Source organism: Littorina saxatilis, linkage group LG11 (assembly GCF_037325665.1).
Source record: "Littorina saxatilis isolate snail1 linkage group LG11, US_GU_Lsax_2.0, whole genome shotgun sequence".
Lineage (NCBI taxonomy): Eukaryota > Metazoa > Mollusca > Gastropoda > Littorinimorpha > Littorinidae > Littorina > Littorina saxatilis.
In genome coordinates this window covers 17,416,570-17,434,798 of record NC_090255.1, presented here as the reverse complement: position 1 = coordinate 17,434,798, position 18,229 = coordinate 17,416,570, and the positions used below count along the sequence as shown (strand labels likewise).

General features: G+C 41.9%; 1 protein-coding gene across 1 annotated transcript; it reads right to left on the bottom strand.

Annotated features, from left to right (window-relative positions):
- Positions 1-1,195: 1,195 nt before the first annotated feature.
- Positions 1,196-14,979, bottom strand: LOC138979908 (uncharacterized). Its single transcript, XM_070352682.1, has 4 exons — positions 14,830-14,979; positions 11,374-11,880; positions 8,452-8,601; positions 1,196-3,843 (listed from the first exon to the last, which is right to left on the bottom strand). Exons 2-4 carry the CDS (start codon positions 11,833-11,835, stop codon positions 3,721-3,723), a joined length of 735 nt encoding a protein of 244 aa, XP_070208783.1. The 5' UTR covers positions 11,836-11,880; positions 14,830-14,979; the 3' UTR covers positions 1,196-3,720.
- Between the last annotated feature and the right edge of the window lie 3,250 nt (positions 14,980-18,229).

Sequence of the window (18,229 nt, the reverse complement as noted above, 5' to 3'; positions counted from 1 at the left end):
ACGGCCTTACTCAGCAATAACAAAATAATCCAGACATATCCTAGGTACTTAACTCCTTTCATTTCAGCATGGTTATTGTCATTTAACAAAGTATACAAAACATGAGGGTGGAAATATAGACAGCTGTTTGACACAGTTAGGGTTTTATTGAGTGAGAAGCTGAACACTCACTGACAGAACATAAAGTCATATACAGTAGAACCCGCCTTTTAAGACCTCTAAAGATATGAGAAAATCAGGTCTTAAAAAGGAGGCACATTTACAGACTTCAGAGGTTATGAACTTTCTTTCTTTCTTTATTTGGTGTTTAACGTCGTTTTCAACCACGAAGGTTATTATCGCGACGGGGAAAGGGGGGAGATGGGATAGAGCCACTTGTCAATTGTTTCTTGTTCACAAAAGCACTAATCAAAAATTTGCTCCAGGGGCTTGCAACGTAGTACAATGTATTACCTTACTGGGAGAATGCAAGTTTCCAGCACAAAGGACTTAACATTTCTTACATACTGCTTGACTAAAATCTTTACAAAAATGGACTATATTCTATACAAGAAACACTTAACAAGGGTAAAAAGAGAAACAGAATCCGTTAGTCGCCTCTTACGACATGCTGGGGAGCATCGGGTAAATTCTTCCCCCTAACCCGCGGGGGGTGAGGTTATAAACAGAACAATTGTAAACATCAAGGTCTTAAAAAGGAGGAGGTCTTAAAAGGGGGTTCCAGCTCCACCGCATGTATACTCCTTTATGATTCGCATTACAAACCCCTTTCTCTACCCTTTAAAGGCACGTAATGACGTATACTCCTTCTCACAAAAACAGTTCCACTCACCAACTCAGATTTAGCCTGGATTTTACGTGAGATACATGGTAAGACCACCCCTCAACTTGGTCACATAGCAAGAATGAACAGTCCGGGTGCTCTGCATGTGCGCTGTGGGAATTATTTTAATGAATTAGTTTGGTAAAAGCCCCTAAAAGCCATTAAGAAATTATTTCATTAAAAAAAGTCCAGCTCATCACTGCAAGATGAGTTTGTTGTTAGGGTGTTGATTGTTGCTATGTGACCAAGTTGAGGGGTGGAGGAGGATTTCCAGTGTGAATACATGCAGTGTCTCAGTACACCAGACATAAAAATAAAGAGGAGGGAAACGAGAGGAAAGTGGAAACAACCAACCACAAGAAAGATAAAGCATTTTAAGATTTGTACCCATTTATTCACTGTATCAGAAGTACCAGTTGTTTTTTTCAGCAAAAGGCAGCCTAGAACAAGAAGCAACACACAATTTCTCTCTCTCTCTCTCTCTGCCTCTCTCTCCTCTCTCTCTTGTTTCATATTTTGAGACATATTTTCAAAGACAGAATGATTATGGCACTAAAATCAGAGCATGTGTTTTCACAATAGTTTCACTGTTGGGCTCTCTCTCAAATAGGTATCCGTATCTATATATATATACGACTAGTGTCTGTCTGTCTGTCTGTCTGTCTGTCTGTCTGTCTGTTCGCGATGCACGGCCAAAGTTCTCAGTGGATCTTTTTCAAATTTGGACACCGTATTCAGCTACACCCCGGACACAACCTTATCGATGAGATATTTCAACACGTGCTCTCAGCGCGCAGCGCTGTGCGCGCTGAACCGATTTTTGTTTTGTTTTGGTTGTTGTTGTTGTCGGGATTCACTACCAGTAACTCTTCCTTATCTTCTCCAGTGTTTTCAGCCGCGATTATCTCCCTTCCTCCGTGTGGCGTCAATCCATATTCCCGTTACTACGTTACTATTTTTAGAATGTCAAAATTGCACCCGTAAGTTATTCTTACTGTAAAAGTAAAAAGGTCGAATCAATTTATAGCCACGCGAAAAATACACTGTCATCTATCTCTATATATTTATAGATATAGATATACATATATATATACGGCTTCTCTGTGTGTGTGTGTGTGTGTTTGTGTGTGTGTGTGGGCAACACCTGTGGATTGTAGAGTTCTGTTTGTGATGTGGTCTAGCGGAATTGGTGTGTCAGTATGTTCAGGCCTTCCTTCGAGAAGCCATAACAGTTAATCTCAATCCCGTTTGAGTGGACTTCGCCTTCAAAGGTGATTGTGGTGTTTAGGCACTCGGTTACATTTGGCGTCGTCGACAGCGATGGGACTCGACATGAAATGATCAGGCCACTGAATCATTTTCGTGCTGTTCCCATTCCACCTGGGAGTGACCTAAGTTCATTCAAAGGGGGTCGAGTGTGACAGGGAGACTACCGTCGCCCTTCACAGCAGACTCTGCAGAGTTGTTCGTCTTAGAAGTTGTGGGCTTTCCTTGCATGTACCCGTAAGTTGTCCTTACTGTAAAAGTGAAAAGGTCGAATCAATTTATAGCCACGCGAAAAATCCACTGTCATCTATCTCTATATATTTATAGATATAGATAGATATATACGGCTTCTGTGTCTGTGTCTATGTGTGTGTGTGTGTGTGTGTGTGGAGGCAACACCTGTGGATTGTAGAGTTCTGTTTGTGATGGGGTCTGGCGACTTTCGTCTGTCTGTATGTTCTGGCATTTGAGAAGCCATAACAGATAATATAGGGCTTAGAAATAAGCTCTAAAATTCTCAATCCCGTTTGACAGGACTTCGCCTTCAAAGGTGATTGTGGTGAACCGCCACGCTGGCTGTCTCTGTCTCGCGATTCACCCCGGCGAAGCCGGGTATTCCTCTAGTATATATATATACCTTGACACGCTTGCTTCAAGTCACATTCAATGTTATCTGCTTCAGACACACACAAAATCTGTGATGTTTGTTGTCTGACACATAAAGCACTGAACTTGTCTCTTATTTTTACAGTCTTCTTCTTCTGCATTTGTGTGCTGCGACTCCCTCATACACTCGTAGGCACGAGTGGGATTTTACGTGCATGTCCGTTTACCCTCGCAATTTGGGTAGTCATACTCAGATTCCAGGGAATAATGTTTCAATGAATAACCTGTCAGATAAGGACACAGACCGGGGCGGGGATGTAGCTCAGTCGGTAACGCGCTGGATTTGTATCCAGTTGGCCGCTGTCAGCGTGAGTTCGTCCCCACGTTCGGCGAGAGATTTATTTCTCAGAGTCAACTTTGTGTGCAGACTCTCCTCAGTGTCCGAACACCCCCGTGTGTACACGCAAGCACAAGACCAAGTGCGCACGAAAAAGATCCTGTAATCCATGTCAGAGTTCGGTGGGTTATAGAAACACGAAAATACCCAGCATGCTTCCTCCGAAAGCGGCGTATGGCTGCCTAAATGGCGGGGTAAAAACGGTCATACACGTAAAATTCCACTTGTGCAAACCACGAGTGCACGTGGGAGTTTCAGCCCACGAACGCAGAAGAAGAAGACGAAGGACAGTCTGTCACAAGCAACACACATAGTGAGTAGTGTTTCCAGCTTCAGAAGACGAAAGGTCAGTCGGACCTGGATATAAAAAATGTCCTGGCCTTGTCCGTTTGGTAGGAAACTTGAGGGTCAGTGACTGTGATGACCTTCTATATGTCACGTCAAAACTATATATCAAGCAGTCAGCCGGCCATGGGTCAGATCAAACATATGCGTCAATGACCGAAAACAGAGTCCTGGGCACAACACTGTTGAGTAAGCTCTGTCAAAGTAAGCACAGGTTTTCCTCATTCTCCTCATTAATAACTTGACAGACAAAGACACTATCTGACACGAGTGACACGCTCTCCTAGTTCTGACACTTCACTTCAAGAATGCCGCCGATCTCCACTTTCAATTGATCCAATGTCTTGGCTTCATCTATCTGCTGTGCTTGATAAAACCAGCGCTGGGCCTCCGCGGGAACATCAATCTGAAAAAAATGCAGACAGCGGAAACTCAGCAAAACATCAAACAAGAAGACAATATTATGTCTAAAGTACAATAGATCATAACAACTTTTAACATTACAGTGGCCCCCACCTTTTAAGACCTCAACAAAATCAGGTCTTAAAAAGGAGGGAGTCTTACTTCTTCTTCTTCTTCTTCTGCGTTCGTGGGCTGAAACTCCCACGTACACTCGTGTGTTTTTTTGGTACGAGTGGAATTTTACGTGTATGACCGTTTTTTACCCCGCCATTTAGGCAGCCATACACCGTTTTCGGAGGAAGCATGCTGGGTATTTTCGTGTTTCTATAACCCACCGAACTCTGACATGGATTACAGGATCTTTTTCGTGCGCACTTGGTCTTGTGCTTGCGTGTACACATGGGGGGTGTTCGGACACCGAGGAGAGTCTGCACAGAAAGTTGACTCTGAGAAATAAATCTCTCGCCGAACGTGGGGACGAACTCACGCTGACAGCGGCCAACTGGATACAAATCCAGCGCGCTACCGACTGAGCTACATCCCCGCCCAAGGGAGTCTTACAATGGGGGGTCTTAAGGGGGATTCCACTGAATAATACTGGCTTTGCAATGTGTGCAAAAAAGAAGCAGCAATCTTTTTTCACAGCATTTGTGAAACTATTGAATATTATGCATGCCTAATTTGTGATGAATTGATGATCTGTATGATACCAGGGACAAGAAGAAAAACAAGAATGGATCACGCCATATACTTATAGCACTACATACATTGGTAATTGTCTTGGTGTGATGCACACTTACACTCCTTAAAAATACAATGCAACAATAAACAAAAAGGCCAATACAGTGGAACCCCCCTTTTAAAATAAGACTCCCTCCTTTTTAAGACCTTCTTTCTTTCTTTCTTTATTTGGTGTTTAACGTCGTTTTCAACCACGGAGGTTATATCGCGACGGGGAAAGGGGGGGAGATGGGATAGAGCCACTTGTTAATTGTTTCTTGTTCACAAAAGCACCAACCAAAAAACTGCTCCAGGGGCTTGCAACGTAGTACAATATATTACCTTACTGGGAGAATGCAAGTTTCCAGTACAAAGGACTTAACATTTCTTACATACTGCTTGACTAAAATCTTTACAAACATTGACTATATTCTATACAAGAAACACTTAACAAGGGTAAAAGGAGAAACAGAATCCGTTAGTCGCCTCTTACGACATGCTGGGGAGCATCGGGTAAATTCTTCCCCCTTACCCGCGGGGGGTAAGACCTTCTTTTCTCAGACTTTATGTTCATAACCTTTGTAAAACAAGAGGCGAAGCCTTCAAGGCTCACGTAAGAAATCGACAAACAGTAACACAAACTCAATCACTCCGTCACACACACACAGTACACACACACACACACACACACACACACACACACACACACACACACACACACACACACACACACACACACACACACACACACACACAGAAAGAGTATAGGTGAAACTGTGCAAGAAAGCGAGACACTAGATCTAGATCTGTCTGTCTGCATGTAGCCTACTTACATGGACACGACTGCCAAATAGTCTCGGCCTGCTCAAAATAACAAACACCGAGACTTTCAGTAATTCCATCGCGTGACGTCTAACCCTCGGACGTCATAATGTGACGTCAATGTAATATGACGTCTTCAAATGTTAAAGTTTCTACCACAGACATACATACATACATACATACATACATACGCACGCACGCACGCACGCACAGACAGACAAAAGTTAGCATCGCATAGGCTACACTTCGTGACCCAATTACCCCCATTTTAAAACTCCCTCCTTTTTAACACTTTGTACCCCACCTATGTTGACCAAGTGGTTTTTTTTAGCCGAGACCAGCTGTGCCGCAGCAGGTCACTCAGAATTGTAGAAACTGTGTAGTAACTGTGTATCAACACACTGAAATGTAGGCGTTAGATCGACGTTACAGGAAGCGACTGAGCGGATATATATATATATATATATATATATATATATATATATATAACAAAATCAAGGAAAAGAAAAGCCAAACAAAGAATGTCAAGTGGCAGCCCAAATTTTCGACCTGTTGCCAGGCCTTCCTCAGGGGCGTGTAATTCTGCGAGACGCCAATTCATGCATCAATTACTAAGCAACACAATACCATGGTTATTTTAGTTACGAATCACAAAGCAAATATTTCAAAAATAAAATTTACATTCAAGCTTAGATCTACTTTCGTTTTGATTGTAATCAAAACAAATGTACACGTGCGAATTCCAAAGTTATTACGTCAAAGGTATACGTATCTTGTAGTGACGTATTCGTCGCTGATGACGTAATTTCAAAGTTCGAACAAAATGGATACTTATTCGTGCCGTGAACAGGCAAAGGTATCATTTTAATGTCTCTTCACTTAAATGCGTAAGTACTTTAACACATTTGTTTATGCCAAAGGTTTGCATAAAGATACAACACTTAACCCTTCGGACAGAATACATAAACAATATGTATCTCAACTATATGAATTCGAAGATCAATAGAGAAGATACACTAAGATTTAGACATCTTCATGCTCATGAACTTTTGATAACATTCCGACAAAACCTTCTTCGACGACAAATGTTTACTCTCTCTCTCTCTCTCTCTCTCTCTCTCTCTCTCTCTCTCTCTCTCTCTCTCTCTATCTCTCTCTAATTCACACACACACACACACACACACACACACACACACACACACACACACACACACACACACACACACACACACACACTCACACACACACATTGCATGATCTAAACGAAAGCTGTAATAGAGTGTTTACGGATCAGAATTGAGTCCACTCGGCACCAAAGTTTTTAATTTTGCAATCCAGAAAGACTCTCTTTTCCACCTCTCATCCCGGGTCGAACAAAAGACTCTTTCGATCACAATGCACTCCATATCACCGAGAGAATGGTCGGGCTGGTTGAAGTGCACTGTGAGAAGAGTACCTGTGTTCTTCCCAATGTGTGAGCGGTGGAGATAGAACCTTTCTCTGAGACTGTTTTGAGTCTGCCCCACGTACTGGGCACTGTGGCATTTTTTACACGAAATGAGATAGATAATGTTTTTGGTGTCACAAGAGAAGTGTTCTCTGAGAGTGAAAGTTTCACCTGTTTTACATGAATTGAATGTGGTGGACTCAATCAAGTATATATATATATATATATACTAGAATGAATACCCGCTTCGCCGGGTAGCCGGCTTCGCCGGGAAGAAGTACTTAGAGCCGTACGCCGGCTTCGCCGGGTCCGTACTATGGACCCGCCAAGCTTAGGTCCCTCCCAGATTCGTGGAATGGGAACAGCACGAAAATGATTCAGTGGCCATAATGCCATTCCTGACCATATCGAGTCCCATCCTTGTCGACGAATGTAACCGTGTTAATCACCTTTGGAGGCGAACTCCACTCAAACAGGACTGAGCAAGTTATGGCTTCTCAAAGGAAGGCCAGTACATAAAATTACACAAAAGCCGCCAGACCACATCACAAACAGAACTGAAGAATGCACAGGTGTTGCTTACATAGAGACACACACACTCACACACACACACACAAAAACACAGAGAAGCCGTATCTATAGAGAGATAGATGACAGTGTATTTTTCGTGTGGCTATAAATTGATTCGACCTTTGCACTTTTACAGTGAGGATAATTTACGGGTCCAATTTACGTTCTGTACACTGCGTTGACCTTCTAAAAATAGGTAACAGTAACAGAACGCCGGGAATATCCGAAGACGCTCCACTCACTATGAGTGCACCATACGAAGGAAGGGAGGTAAACGCTGAAAACCTGGAGAATGTGAGAAGATAAGGAAGAGTTACTTATAATGGTGAAATAAACACAAAAACAAAAATCGATTCAGCGCTGCGCGCTGAGAGCACGTGTTGAAATATCTCATCGATGATATTGTGTCCGGGGTGTAGCTGAATACGGTGTTCAAATTTGAAAAAGATCCACCGAGAACTTTGGCTTTGGTGTGTCGGTATGGGGGCCCGGGTAGCTGAGGTGGAACCAAAATAGCTGAGGTGGAACCAAAATCGGTTCCGCGCTGCGCGCTGAGAGCACGTGTTGAAATATCTCATCGATGAGGTTGTGTCCGGGGTCTCTCTGAATAAGCCCACCAAATTTGAAGCAGATCCATCGAGAACTTTGGCCGTGCATGGCGATTACACAAATACACAAACACACAGACACACAGACACACAGACACAAGTCGTATATATATATAGATATACCTGGTCAGATAGAGCCATATGAGTTGGTACATCCGTTCCTGGGAGACAATGAGTTAAGACCCAATTTTCTCAGATTTTTGGAGGTCTTATTAGGGGGGTTCCACTGTAGGCGTAATAAAAAAAAGTTCCAGTATGATGACAGCAAGTCTTTATTTACAAAAATAAAAAAACTCATCACCAATGCACTCATAATTACAATGTAAAGACTGCTTTTCTTTCTTACTGCAGACCATAGTGTCCCAGTTTCCAAAGAGTTATGAAGATTTGTCCTGAGAAGTAAAGTGTCACTGTCAAAACTTAAGGACGGCCTCCGAAACTTACCAGCGTTGCAAGTTCGTATTTCAACATGGACACAGGAACGTCTGTGGGAAAGTCGACCTCCAAGTGTTGCATGGCCCCCTCCCTCGCCACCACCACCTTCACCTCCAGAAACCCCTCCGCTTCAAACCGCACATCACACCATCTGTCTGCCTGAAAAATATTTTAAAAAATATGAATAATAGTTCATGTTCGCTTGATATCCGTGAATTCGCTCCCAAGGTTTATCAGTTATTTTTCTTAACACTGCAGTATCATGTTGAATCAGGTATGGTACCTCCTGAAACAGATATCAGAATATTTGTCATTTGCATCATACCTTAACTGAACATTTGACAGAGACCTCTTTTTAACTAAAAGTCTTTACATGTTGTTTGTGTCATTCAATCACAAACATAAAAAGAATCTAATGTGAACAATCTCCATGGAACCGAGTGCCTGAAGCACAAGAAATACCCTTGCAGGCAAAGCTAGTCAAACAGAGTTGAGATATTATAGCTTAATTAATAGCCCTACAAAAACTGCTATGGGTACACAAAGGTTCCCAAGAGTATACAAGGAGACAGCAGCAGCCAAACCTCATCACAAACAAAACTCTACAATTCACAGGTGTCTAGCCAGCAACGAATAAGAAACATCGAGCAGACAACTCTGCACAGTCTGCTGTGAAGTGTGACGCGGTAGTCTACCTCAGTACCTGGCACATCCCACATGCCTGTTCCTATTCCCATGGGTGGGACTGAAAAATGTCATGAATCCTGAACCAAACCACACAACAACAAAAAGAAACAAGTCGCGTAAGGCGAAAATACAACATTTAGTCAAGCTCAGTCAAACTCACAGAATGAAACTGAACGCTCGTGGCAAAGGCAGTGAAATTAACAATCCAGAAAAGCGGGGTAGCGGTTGCGCTGAGGAGGTTAGCACGCTTTTCTATATCTCTATTCTTTTTAACTCTCTGAGTCTGAACGTGTTTTTAATCCAAACATCTTTTTAACTCTCTGAACATGTTTTTAATCCAAACATATCATATCTATATATGTTTTTGGAATCAGGAACGGACAAGGAATAAGATGAAATTGTTTTTAAATCGATTTCGGAAATTTAATTTTAATCATAATTTTCATATTTTTAATTTTCAGAGCTTGTTTTTAATCCGAATATAACATATTTATATGTTTTTGGAATCAGAAAATGATGAAGAATACGATAAACGTAATTTTGGATCGTTTTATAAACAAATAATTTTAATTACAATTTTCAGATTTTTAATGACCAAAGTCATTAATTAATTTTTAAGCCTCCAAGCTGAAATGCAATACCAAAGTCCGGCCTTCGTCGAAGATTGCTTGGCCAAAATTTCAATCAATTTGATTGAACAAGAAGGGCAAAGCCCATACGACTCACATGCTTTACACATTTTTCCTACCAAAATACATGTGACCTTGACCCAAGGTCAAGGTCATCCAAGGTCATGCAACACAAAGCTGTTAATTCAAGACATAGGAAGTACAATGGTGCTTATTGGCTCTTTCTACCATGAGATATGGTCACTTTTAGTGGTTCACTACCTTATTTTGGTCACATTTCATAAGGGTCAAAGTGACCTTGACCTTGATCATATGTGACCAAATGTGTCTCATGATGAAAGCATAACATGTGCCCCACATAATTTTTAAGTTTGAAACAGTTATCTTCCATAGTTCAGGGTCAAGGTCACTTCAAAATATGTATACAATCCAACTTTGAAGAGCTCCTGTGACCTTGACCTTGAAGCAAGGTAAACCAAACTGGTATCAAAAGATGGGGCTTACTTTGCCCTATATATCATATATAGGTGAGGTATTCAATCTCAAAAACTTCAGAGAAAATGTGAAAAATGTGAAAAATAGCTGTTTTTTAGGCAACATTTATGGCCCCTGCGACCTTGACCTTGAAGCAAGGTCAAGATGCTATGTATGTTTTTTGGGGCCTTGTCATCATACACCATCTTGCCAAATTTGGTACTGATAGACTGAATAGTGTCCAAGAAATATCCAACGTTAAAGTTTTCCGGACGGACGGACGGACGTCCGGACGGACGTCCGGACGGACGGACGGACGACTCGGGTGAGTACATAGACTCACTTTTGCTTCGCATGTGAGTCAAAAATGAGGGTGTGACAGTGCCGCCTCAACTTTTACAAAATGCCGGATATGACGTCATCAAAGACATTTATCGAAAAAATGAAAAAAACGTCTGGGGATATACCCAGGAACAGCGGGGATGTAGCTCAGTCGGTAGCGCGCTGGATTTGTATCCAGTTGGCCGCTAGCGCTGTCAGCGTGAGTTCGTCTCCATGTTCGGCGAGAGATTTATTTCTCAGAGTCAACTTTGTGTGCAGAGTCTCCTCGGTGTCCGAACACCCCCGTGTGTACACGCAAGCACAAGACCAAGTGCGCACGAAAAAGATCCTGTAATCCATGTCAGAGTTCGGTGGGTTATAGAAACACGAAAATGCCCAGCATGCTTCCTCCGAAAGCGGCGTATGGCTGCCTAAATGGCGGGGTAAAAACGGTCATACACGTAAAAGCCGTGGGAGTTTCAGCCCATGAACGAACAAACAAATACCCAGGAACTCTCATGAAAAATGTCATAAAGATCGGTCCAGTAGTTTACTCTGAATCGCTCTACACACACACAGACACACACACACACACACACACACCACGACCCTCGTCTCGATTCCCCCCTCTATGTTAAAACATTTAGTCAAAACTTGACTAAATGTAAAAAAAGGCCATAATCGAATCCGGATTTTCGGCATATACCGGCAGAATGCCACCCATGTATTCCTTCACAAACTGCATCACGTGGTTGTTTTTTTCACAGAGTGTAAGTGTTAAACTAAAAATCAGTTGACTACACCGACACAAAAGACATACCTCATTCATTCTGTGGCCTTGCCGCAAGTTCTCCTTGGTTCGTTCCATCCACCCGCGTAACTGATTCCACCCTCGCTGCAATGAATGACACACATGCTGCCCTCTCTCCCGACACCAGGTGTTTGCCTCGTCTGCCAGTTCTCTGTGGCTCTCACCCGTTTCTGCTTTCCTTCTCCTTTCAAAAGCTGCTTCCAAACAGTCCTCGCAGCATGGCCCTGAAGCCGGGATCCAGCCTTCACTGCCCTTGGTCCAGTCGTGAGGGGCCTCACACGATTTTGATTCTGGATCGGGCGGATGTGAGTATTCTGTCAGACAGGCAAAATGACGTCCGTCTTCCCTGCACCATGTACAAAATATTGACGATGAGAGATTTGAGACTGTTGGTGGGATTGGTTCTGGTTGTCTGGTCTGGCGGATGTCTTGTTGCGATATGACGATTCTGTTGGTTCGGGAGCGAACCATGGCTCTGAAGTGGCTTTCAAGTTGACACAAGGTATGGACTTGAATCTGAAAAAATAAGATATTTGTGTTTGTCATCCGAGTTGAGCTTTATCATTTGAGTGTGAGTGTACACCCACACACACACACACACCAATATCACACACACACACGTGACACAGATACTCACACCGTGGGCCTAAATACAAAATAGATATTCACAGGTCAATGGTCACAGAAGAACAAGCTAAATATCGATGCTTGTTTGCCCCTTTCTGGTAATCTTCTTCTTCTTCTTCTGGTAATCATGTTGCGACCCATCTCGTCATCGGCGCTTTTCCGGAAATGACCTGCGCTTTGTTGGAATTCCAACAATGGCCGCCATTGTAGGAATTCCAACTTTGCGCTACGCGATTCTGGAAATGTACCGCGTACATTGTGAGAATTCTGCTCTTTCTTAGAATGCGATGTAAACTGATACAAGTCATGTTGGCCTATGATGATCCTTCATTCCTTGCGTTTTAAAATGATCAATGCTTAGTCTCGAAAATGCAGATGCATTGTATAACGCACCAAACCAACCGAAGTACAAAAAACAAAAACACTTTTGATAACTTCGGCGGGCTGGAACAACACAGATCAACGTCACATCCCACTCGACCAAAACGCACTAATTTGACGTAAATTTTAACGTCACAGTTTCAGATCTTACATTTTACAATGTCACAAAAACAACACAACAAGAGTCAAGAGTGTTCCGATATAACTTCTCACTGGTAACTATCGATGTAATAATTTTTATTCAGTCTTAATTGATAATATTTTAAACTCACACCCCAGCCAGCACCCCAATATTGGACCGATATCGGATTGCAAATCGGGTCGATATCGGGTCGATATTGGATTACGACATTGGGCCAATATTGGACCGATATAGAGAATCGGTATCGGCCTCATATCGGATCCCGATATCGGACCGATGTCAAATCCCGATATCAGATTGCAAATCGGGTTGATATCGGGTCGATATCGGATTACGACATTGGGCCAATATTGGACCGATATCGGTCCGATATAGGTCCGATATAGAGAATCGATATCGGCCTCATATCGGATCCCGATATCGGAGCGATATCAAATCCCGATATCAGATTGCAAATCGGGTTGATATCGGGTCTCTGACTCTCTGGACTGCAAATACAACATTACTTCCCTTTACTGACTGAGGCTAGGCTCTTGTCACTGCATTGTAATCTAGGCTCATACCCAGGTACTCTCATGTACCGGGGCATGAAAAGTAATGTGCAAGTCTGTGTGCTATATTGATCATGATGTGATTGATTGTTGCAAAATGTTGATTCAAATTAAAGATGATTTCAGCCTGTCGTAAAAAACTAACACTCTACTCTGAAAAAAAAAAGGTGTTCAAAATAGATCGAGACCGTGCAACAGCAACCAGCTAGCTGCATGGGCCGACTGTCAAAGAATTGTTACACAGTGTACCCCCCCCCCCCCCCCCCCCCCCCATTCAAGATTTTCCCTGTATAAGACCTTGCTTTTTCATATACCTTATTCATGACCTGTGAAAAAGGGTATACGTTTTTGTGCCAGTCGATGGGTTGCCATTTCTAGAACGAGGCAGCTCGTTTCCGGAAATGCGGCGCTTTGTTGGAAATCAAATGAGGTTTCGGGAAATCCCGATTATTCCAACTCTGCCCCGGATTCTTACTTTGCGCCCAACAATCATATTCATAAATCAAAACATTCCACCTCCACTTTGCATGCTTTAGATCCAAACATTATCCACACCTCAAAACGTTGTCAGGTAGAGATTTAAGCAAATTTGTTTTTAACTCTTCATGGAGTTCACCTAGAGAGAGAGAGAGAGAGAGATTGTGTGTTCATGTCCTTATTTTGCATCGCATTGACATTTCTCGACACACCATGCAGTTACGTTTCGCCTTGATGAGACACGTATTTTCGTTGTTTTCTTGCTGAGCTCCTTGCCATCTGCATGTCGCTTGTTCAGTTCAATCTCAAGAACACTCCTCCTCAAAAGATAGCTATATTCTCTGACTCCAAAGCAGCCATTGAAGCATTAAGATCTAACAAAAGATCAAAAAGACATGATCTTGTCATTGCCATAAAGGAGCTGGCAAATAAAATTATAAAAAAAGGAAGCGAGATTAACCTGGTCTGGTGTCCAGCACACGTGAACGTGCCTGGCAACGAGAAAGCAGACAAAGCCGCTAAAGAAGCTGCCCAAGGCATAGGCGCCTCCGAGGTAGACCTGCCATTGTCTGCTTCTGAGATCAGTAGCCTTACAGACTCTCTTCTCTGGAGAGAATGGAGGAACAAATATATATATGCACACGGCTATAAGCTCTGGCTGGCTCATTCGGGAAGCCCTATCAAAACAGATGAACACCTATAATGCATGCCCACGTGTAATAAAAAGGATTAACCGCCTGAGGGCAGAAGCTGGGAACTACCAATTTCTGGAGCTTAAATGCACCTGTCAATCCGACCTCACCATTGCTCATTTGACTTTGGAGTGTGATTTGAACTCATGCCACTTTCAACCCCTGACTCAGTTTATAAACTCAAATAGGAATATCCTGCCAAATAACTCAAAGGAAAAATTAAGCTATCTTTTAAGTTTTAATAAAGACCTTGGGTGGCAAGGTCCCAAACTTATCGCTGGACTTATGCACACGCACCCACTTGGCCCCTGGATATGAAGAGACATTGCTGCGGCTGACGCCATTGCTTCTTTTTTATCAGAACTTTTAAAAATACCATTTTATATCCAAGTATCTCTTAACACCATTTTTAATTAGATGAGCGAGAGTGTGCGGGGGGCGGAAGGGTGGTGAACCACTGTACATAAAGGGAAAGTTTGTGTGCGTGCCTGTGTGTGTTCTTAATCTAAGACAAATGTCGCCAATGTTTTTACAGAGTGACGTTAAATAAACGATTTTATCATCATCATCTCCCTGATTTGCACACAAAGCTCACCTTCTCAACAATGCAAGCGTGAGACAGACACAAGACTGCTTCCAGACATTTTTCCAAGCGTAATTTAGTTTGCAAGCAAAGTGCTTTCAATAGTCCTTCCACAAATACAGCCACAAGCTGAGCCCCCCAAAAACGGAAGAAGAGTGCCCGAGTGGCCTCCCCGGACGGTCTGACTAATTACTACGCGACCGCACGCGACCACACGCAACCTTGCACTACCTTGCGCGACCTCAAACTAAAGCATGTACATGTAATATTTTTTATATAAGTATCTTCACAACATTATCTGACTTTATACCAAGTTTTAAGCCAAAGAAATTAAAAATAACGGAGTTAAAATGTATTTTGCGACGAGCTCGACCTCGAGCTCACAACACTTCAAGAACGACGGCGCCAACAAAGACTTACAACACTGTTCAAAATATCCACAGGGCAGATACCAGCACTCCCCCCCGAAAACTTCATCACCCCTGCAAAACAGACCCGCAGGAGGGTGAAGTCAACACAGTTTAGCGACTACAGTTCCAACAATGTGATCGAGAGGCAGGCCATCAACAACTCTAAAGGCCTAATCATACCACACTGCCGAACTGAACTGTTCAGACACTCATTTTTTGTAAAGACAGCTCAGGAGTGGAACCATCTAAGCGAGGAGGTGATAGGCTGCACATCAGCAAAAGCCTTTTCTACTGCCGTAGGAAACCTCCCTCCTCCCTCCTCCTCTTTTTAGGCCGCTGCGCCCACCAGTCCCGTCGCATATATAGCCAACTTGGCTCCTGCGACGTACTATACCAGAACCAGAACCAGAGCTATCGAGCTAAAGTGAAATCATCCGATGTTTGCACTTTTGCTCGCTAGCTCTTTGAAAATGCATCAGAATTAACTTTGTTTTTACTTCTCTGACTTAAAACTAGGTTCAAAGTATGATCATGTTGATAAGATACTAGATATATAAAATGTTACATGAATATTATTTAGTTTGAGGTTGAGCCTGCGTTCTTAAATCAATGCTAACATGGTCGGACGCTGAACCACGATGATTTCACTTTAGCTCGATAGCTCGTCGCAAAATACATTATAACTCCGTTATTTTTAATTTCTTTGACTTAAAACTTGGTATAAAGTCAGACATTGTTGTGAAGATACTATATATATAAAAATATTACATGTACATGCTTTAGTTTGAGGTCGCGCAAGGTCGCGTGTGGTCGCGTGCGGTCGCGTAGTAATTAGTCAGACCCTCCCCGGAAAAGGAGTGAACCGAAAGAAGATAATGAAGAGTGGGGATTGTGCTGTTCAGAGCCAGACTAAACTGGCAACCGAGCGGGTCACACAAAAAACAAGTCGCGTAAGGCGAAAATACAATATTTAGTCAAGTAGCTGTCGAACTCACAGAATGAAACTGAACGCAACGCAACGCAGCAAGACCGTATACTCGTAGCATCGTCACTCCACCGCCCGTGGCAAAGGCAGTGCACGTGGAATTGACAAGAAGAGCGGGGTATTCGTTGCGCTGAGAAGGATAGCACGCTTTTCTGTACCTCTCTTTGTTTTAACTTTCTGAGCGTGTTTTTAATCCAAACATATCATATCTATATATTTTTGGAATCAGGAACGGACAAGGAATAAGATGAAAGTGTTTTTAAATTGATTTCGAAAAAAAAAATTTGATAATAATTTTTATATATTTAATTTTCAGAGCTTGTTTTTAATCCGAATATAACATATTTATATGTTTTTGGAATCAGCAAATGATGGAGAATAAGATAAACGTAAATTTGGATCGTTTTATAAATTTTTTTTTTTTTTTACAATTTTCAGATTTTTAATGACCAAAGTCATTAATTAATTTTTAAGCCACCAAGCTGAAATGCAATACCGAACCCCGGGCTTCGTTGAAGAGTACTTGACCAAAATTTCAACCAATTTGGTTGAAAAATGAGGGCGTGACAGTGCCGCCTCAACTTTCACGAAAAGCCGGATATGACGTCATCAAAGACATTTATCAAAAAAATGAAAAAAAACGTTCGGGGATTTCATACCCAGGAACTCTCATGTCAAATTTCATAAAGATCGGTCCAGTAGTTTAGTCTGAATCGCTCTACACACACACACACACACACACACGCACACACATACACCATACCCTCGTTTCGATTCCCCCTCGATGTTAAAATATTTAGTCAAAACTTGACTAAATATAAAAACACACACATAGAGTGGTAAATTGTATTATGTCTGTCCGTCATTTTTTCATTTTTTTCATTTTTTATATTTAGTCAAGTTTTGACTAAAATATTTTAACATCGAGGGGGAATCGAAACGAGGGTCGTGGTGTATGTGTGTGTGTGTGTGTGTGCGTGCGTGCGTGCGTGTAGAGCGATTCAGACCAGACTACTGGGCCGATCTTTATGAAATTTTACATGAGAGTTCCTGGGATTGATATCCCCGAACATGTTTCTCCTTTTTTCGATAAATGTCTTTGATGACGTCATATCCGGCTTTTCGTGAAAGTTGAGGCGGCACTGTCACGCTCTCATTTTTCAACCAAATTGGTTGAAATTTTGGTCAAGTAGTCTTCGACGAAGCCCGGACTTCGGTATTGCATTTCAGCGTGATGGCTTAAAAATTAATTAATGACTTTGGTCATTAAAAATCTGAAAATTGTAAAAAAAAAATAAAAAATTATAAAACGATCCAAATTTACGTTTATCTTATTCTCCATTATTTTCTGATTCCAAAAACATATAAATATGTTATATTTGAATTAAAAACAAGCTCTGAAAATTAAAAATATAAAAATTATTATCAAAATTAAATTGTCCAAATCAATTTAAAAACACTTTCATCTTATTCCTTGTCGGTTCCTGATTCCAAAAACATATAGATATGATATGTTTGGATTAAAAACACGCTCAGAAAGTTAAAACGAAGAGAGGTATAGAAAAGCGTGCTATCCTTCTCAGCGCAACTACTAAACCGCTCTTCTTGTCAATTTCACTGCCTGAACGGTGGACTGACGATGCTATGAGTATACGGTCTTGCTGAAAAATTGCATTGCGTTCAGTTTCATTCTGTGACTAGTTCGACAGCTACTTGACTAAATATTGTATTTTCGCCTTTCGCGACTTGTTCTCTCTTAAAGTGCACAAGAAATGGCACGACTTATAACGGTTTGACAAGAGTACTGACGTCCTACAGCCTGGCTGAGCCAGTGCTCGAGTTATACGTACTGTCGTTTTGTTATCAATGATATTATAAGATCGCGTATCAGATTATTTAAAAAGAATTAATTTCATTGTACAGATATTTAGGACTGTTTGCGGTGATTTTCAGATTTATTTTTCCTGATATACCCTTAAAAGTACAACAAATAGTTGAAAAAAGAGTGTTGGTGCAA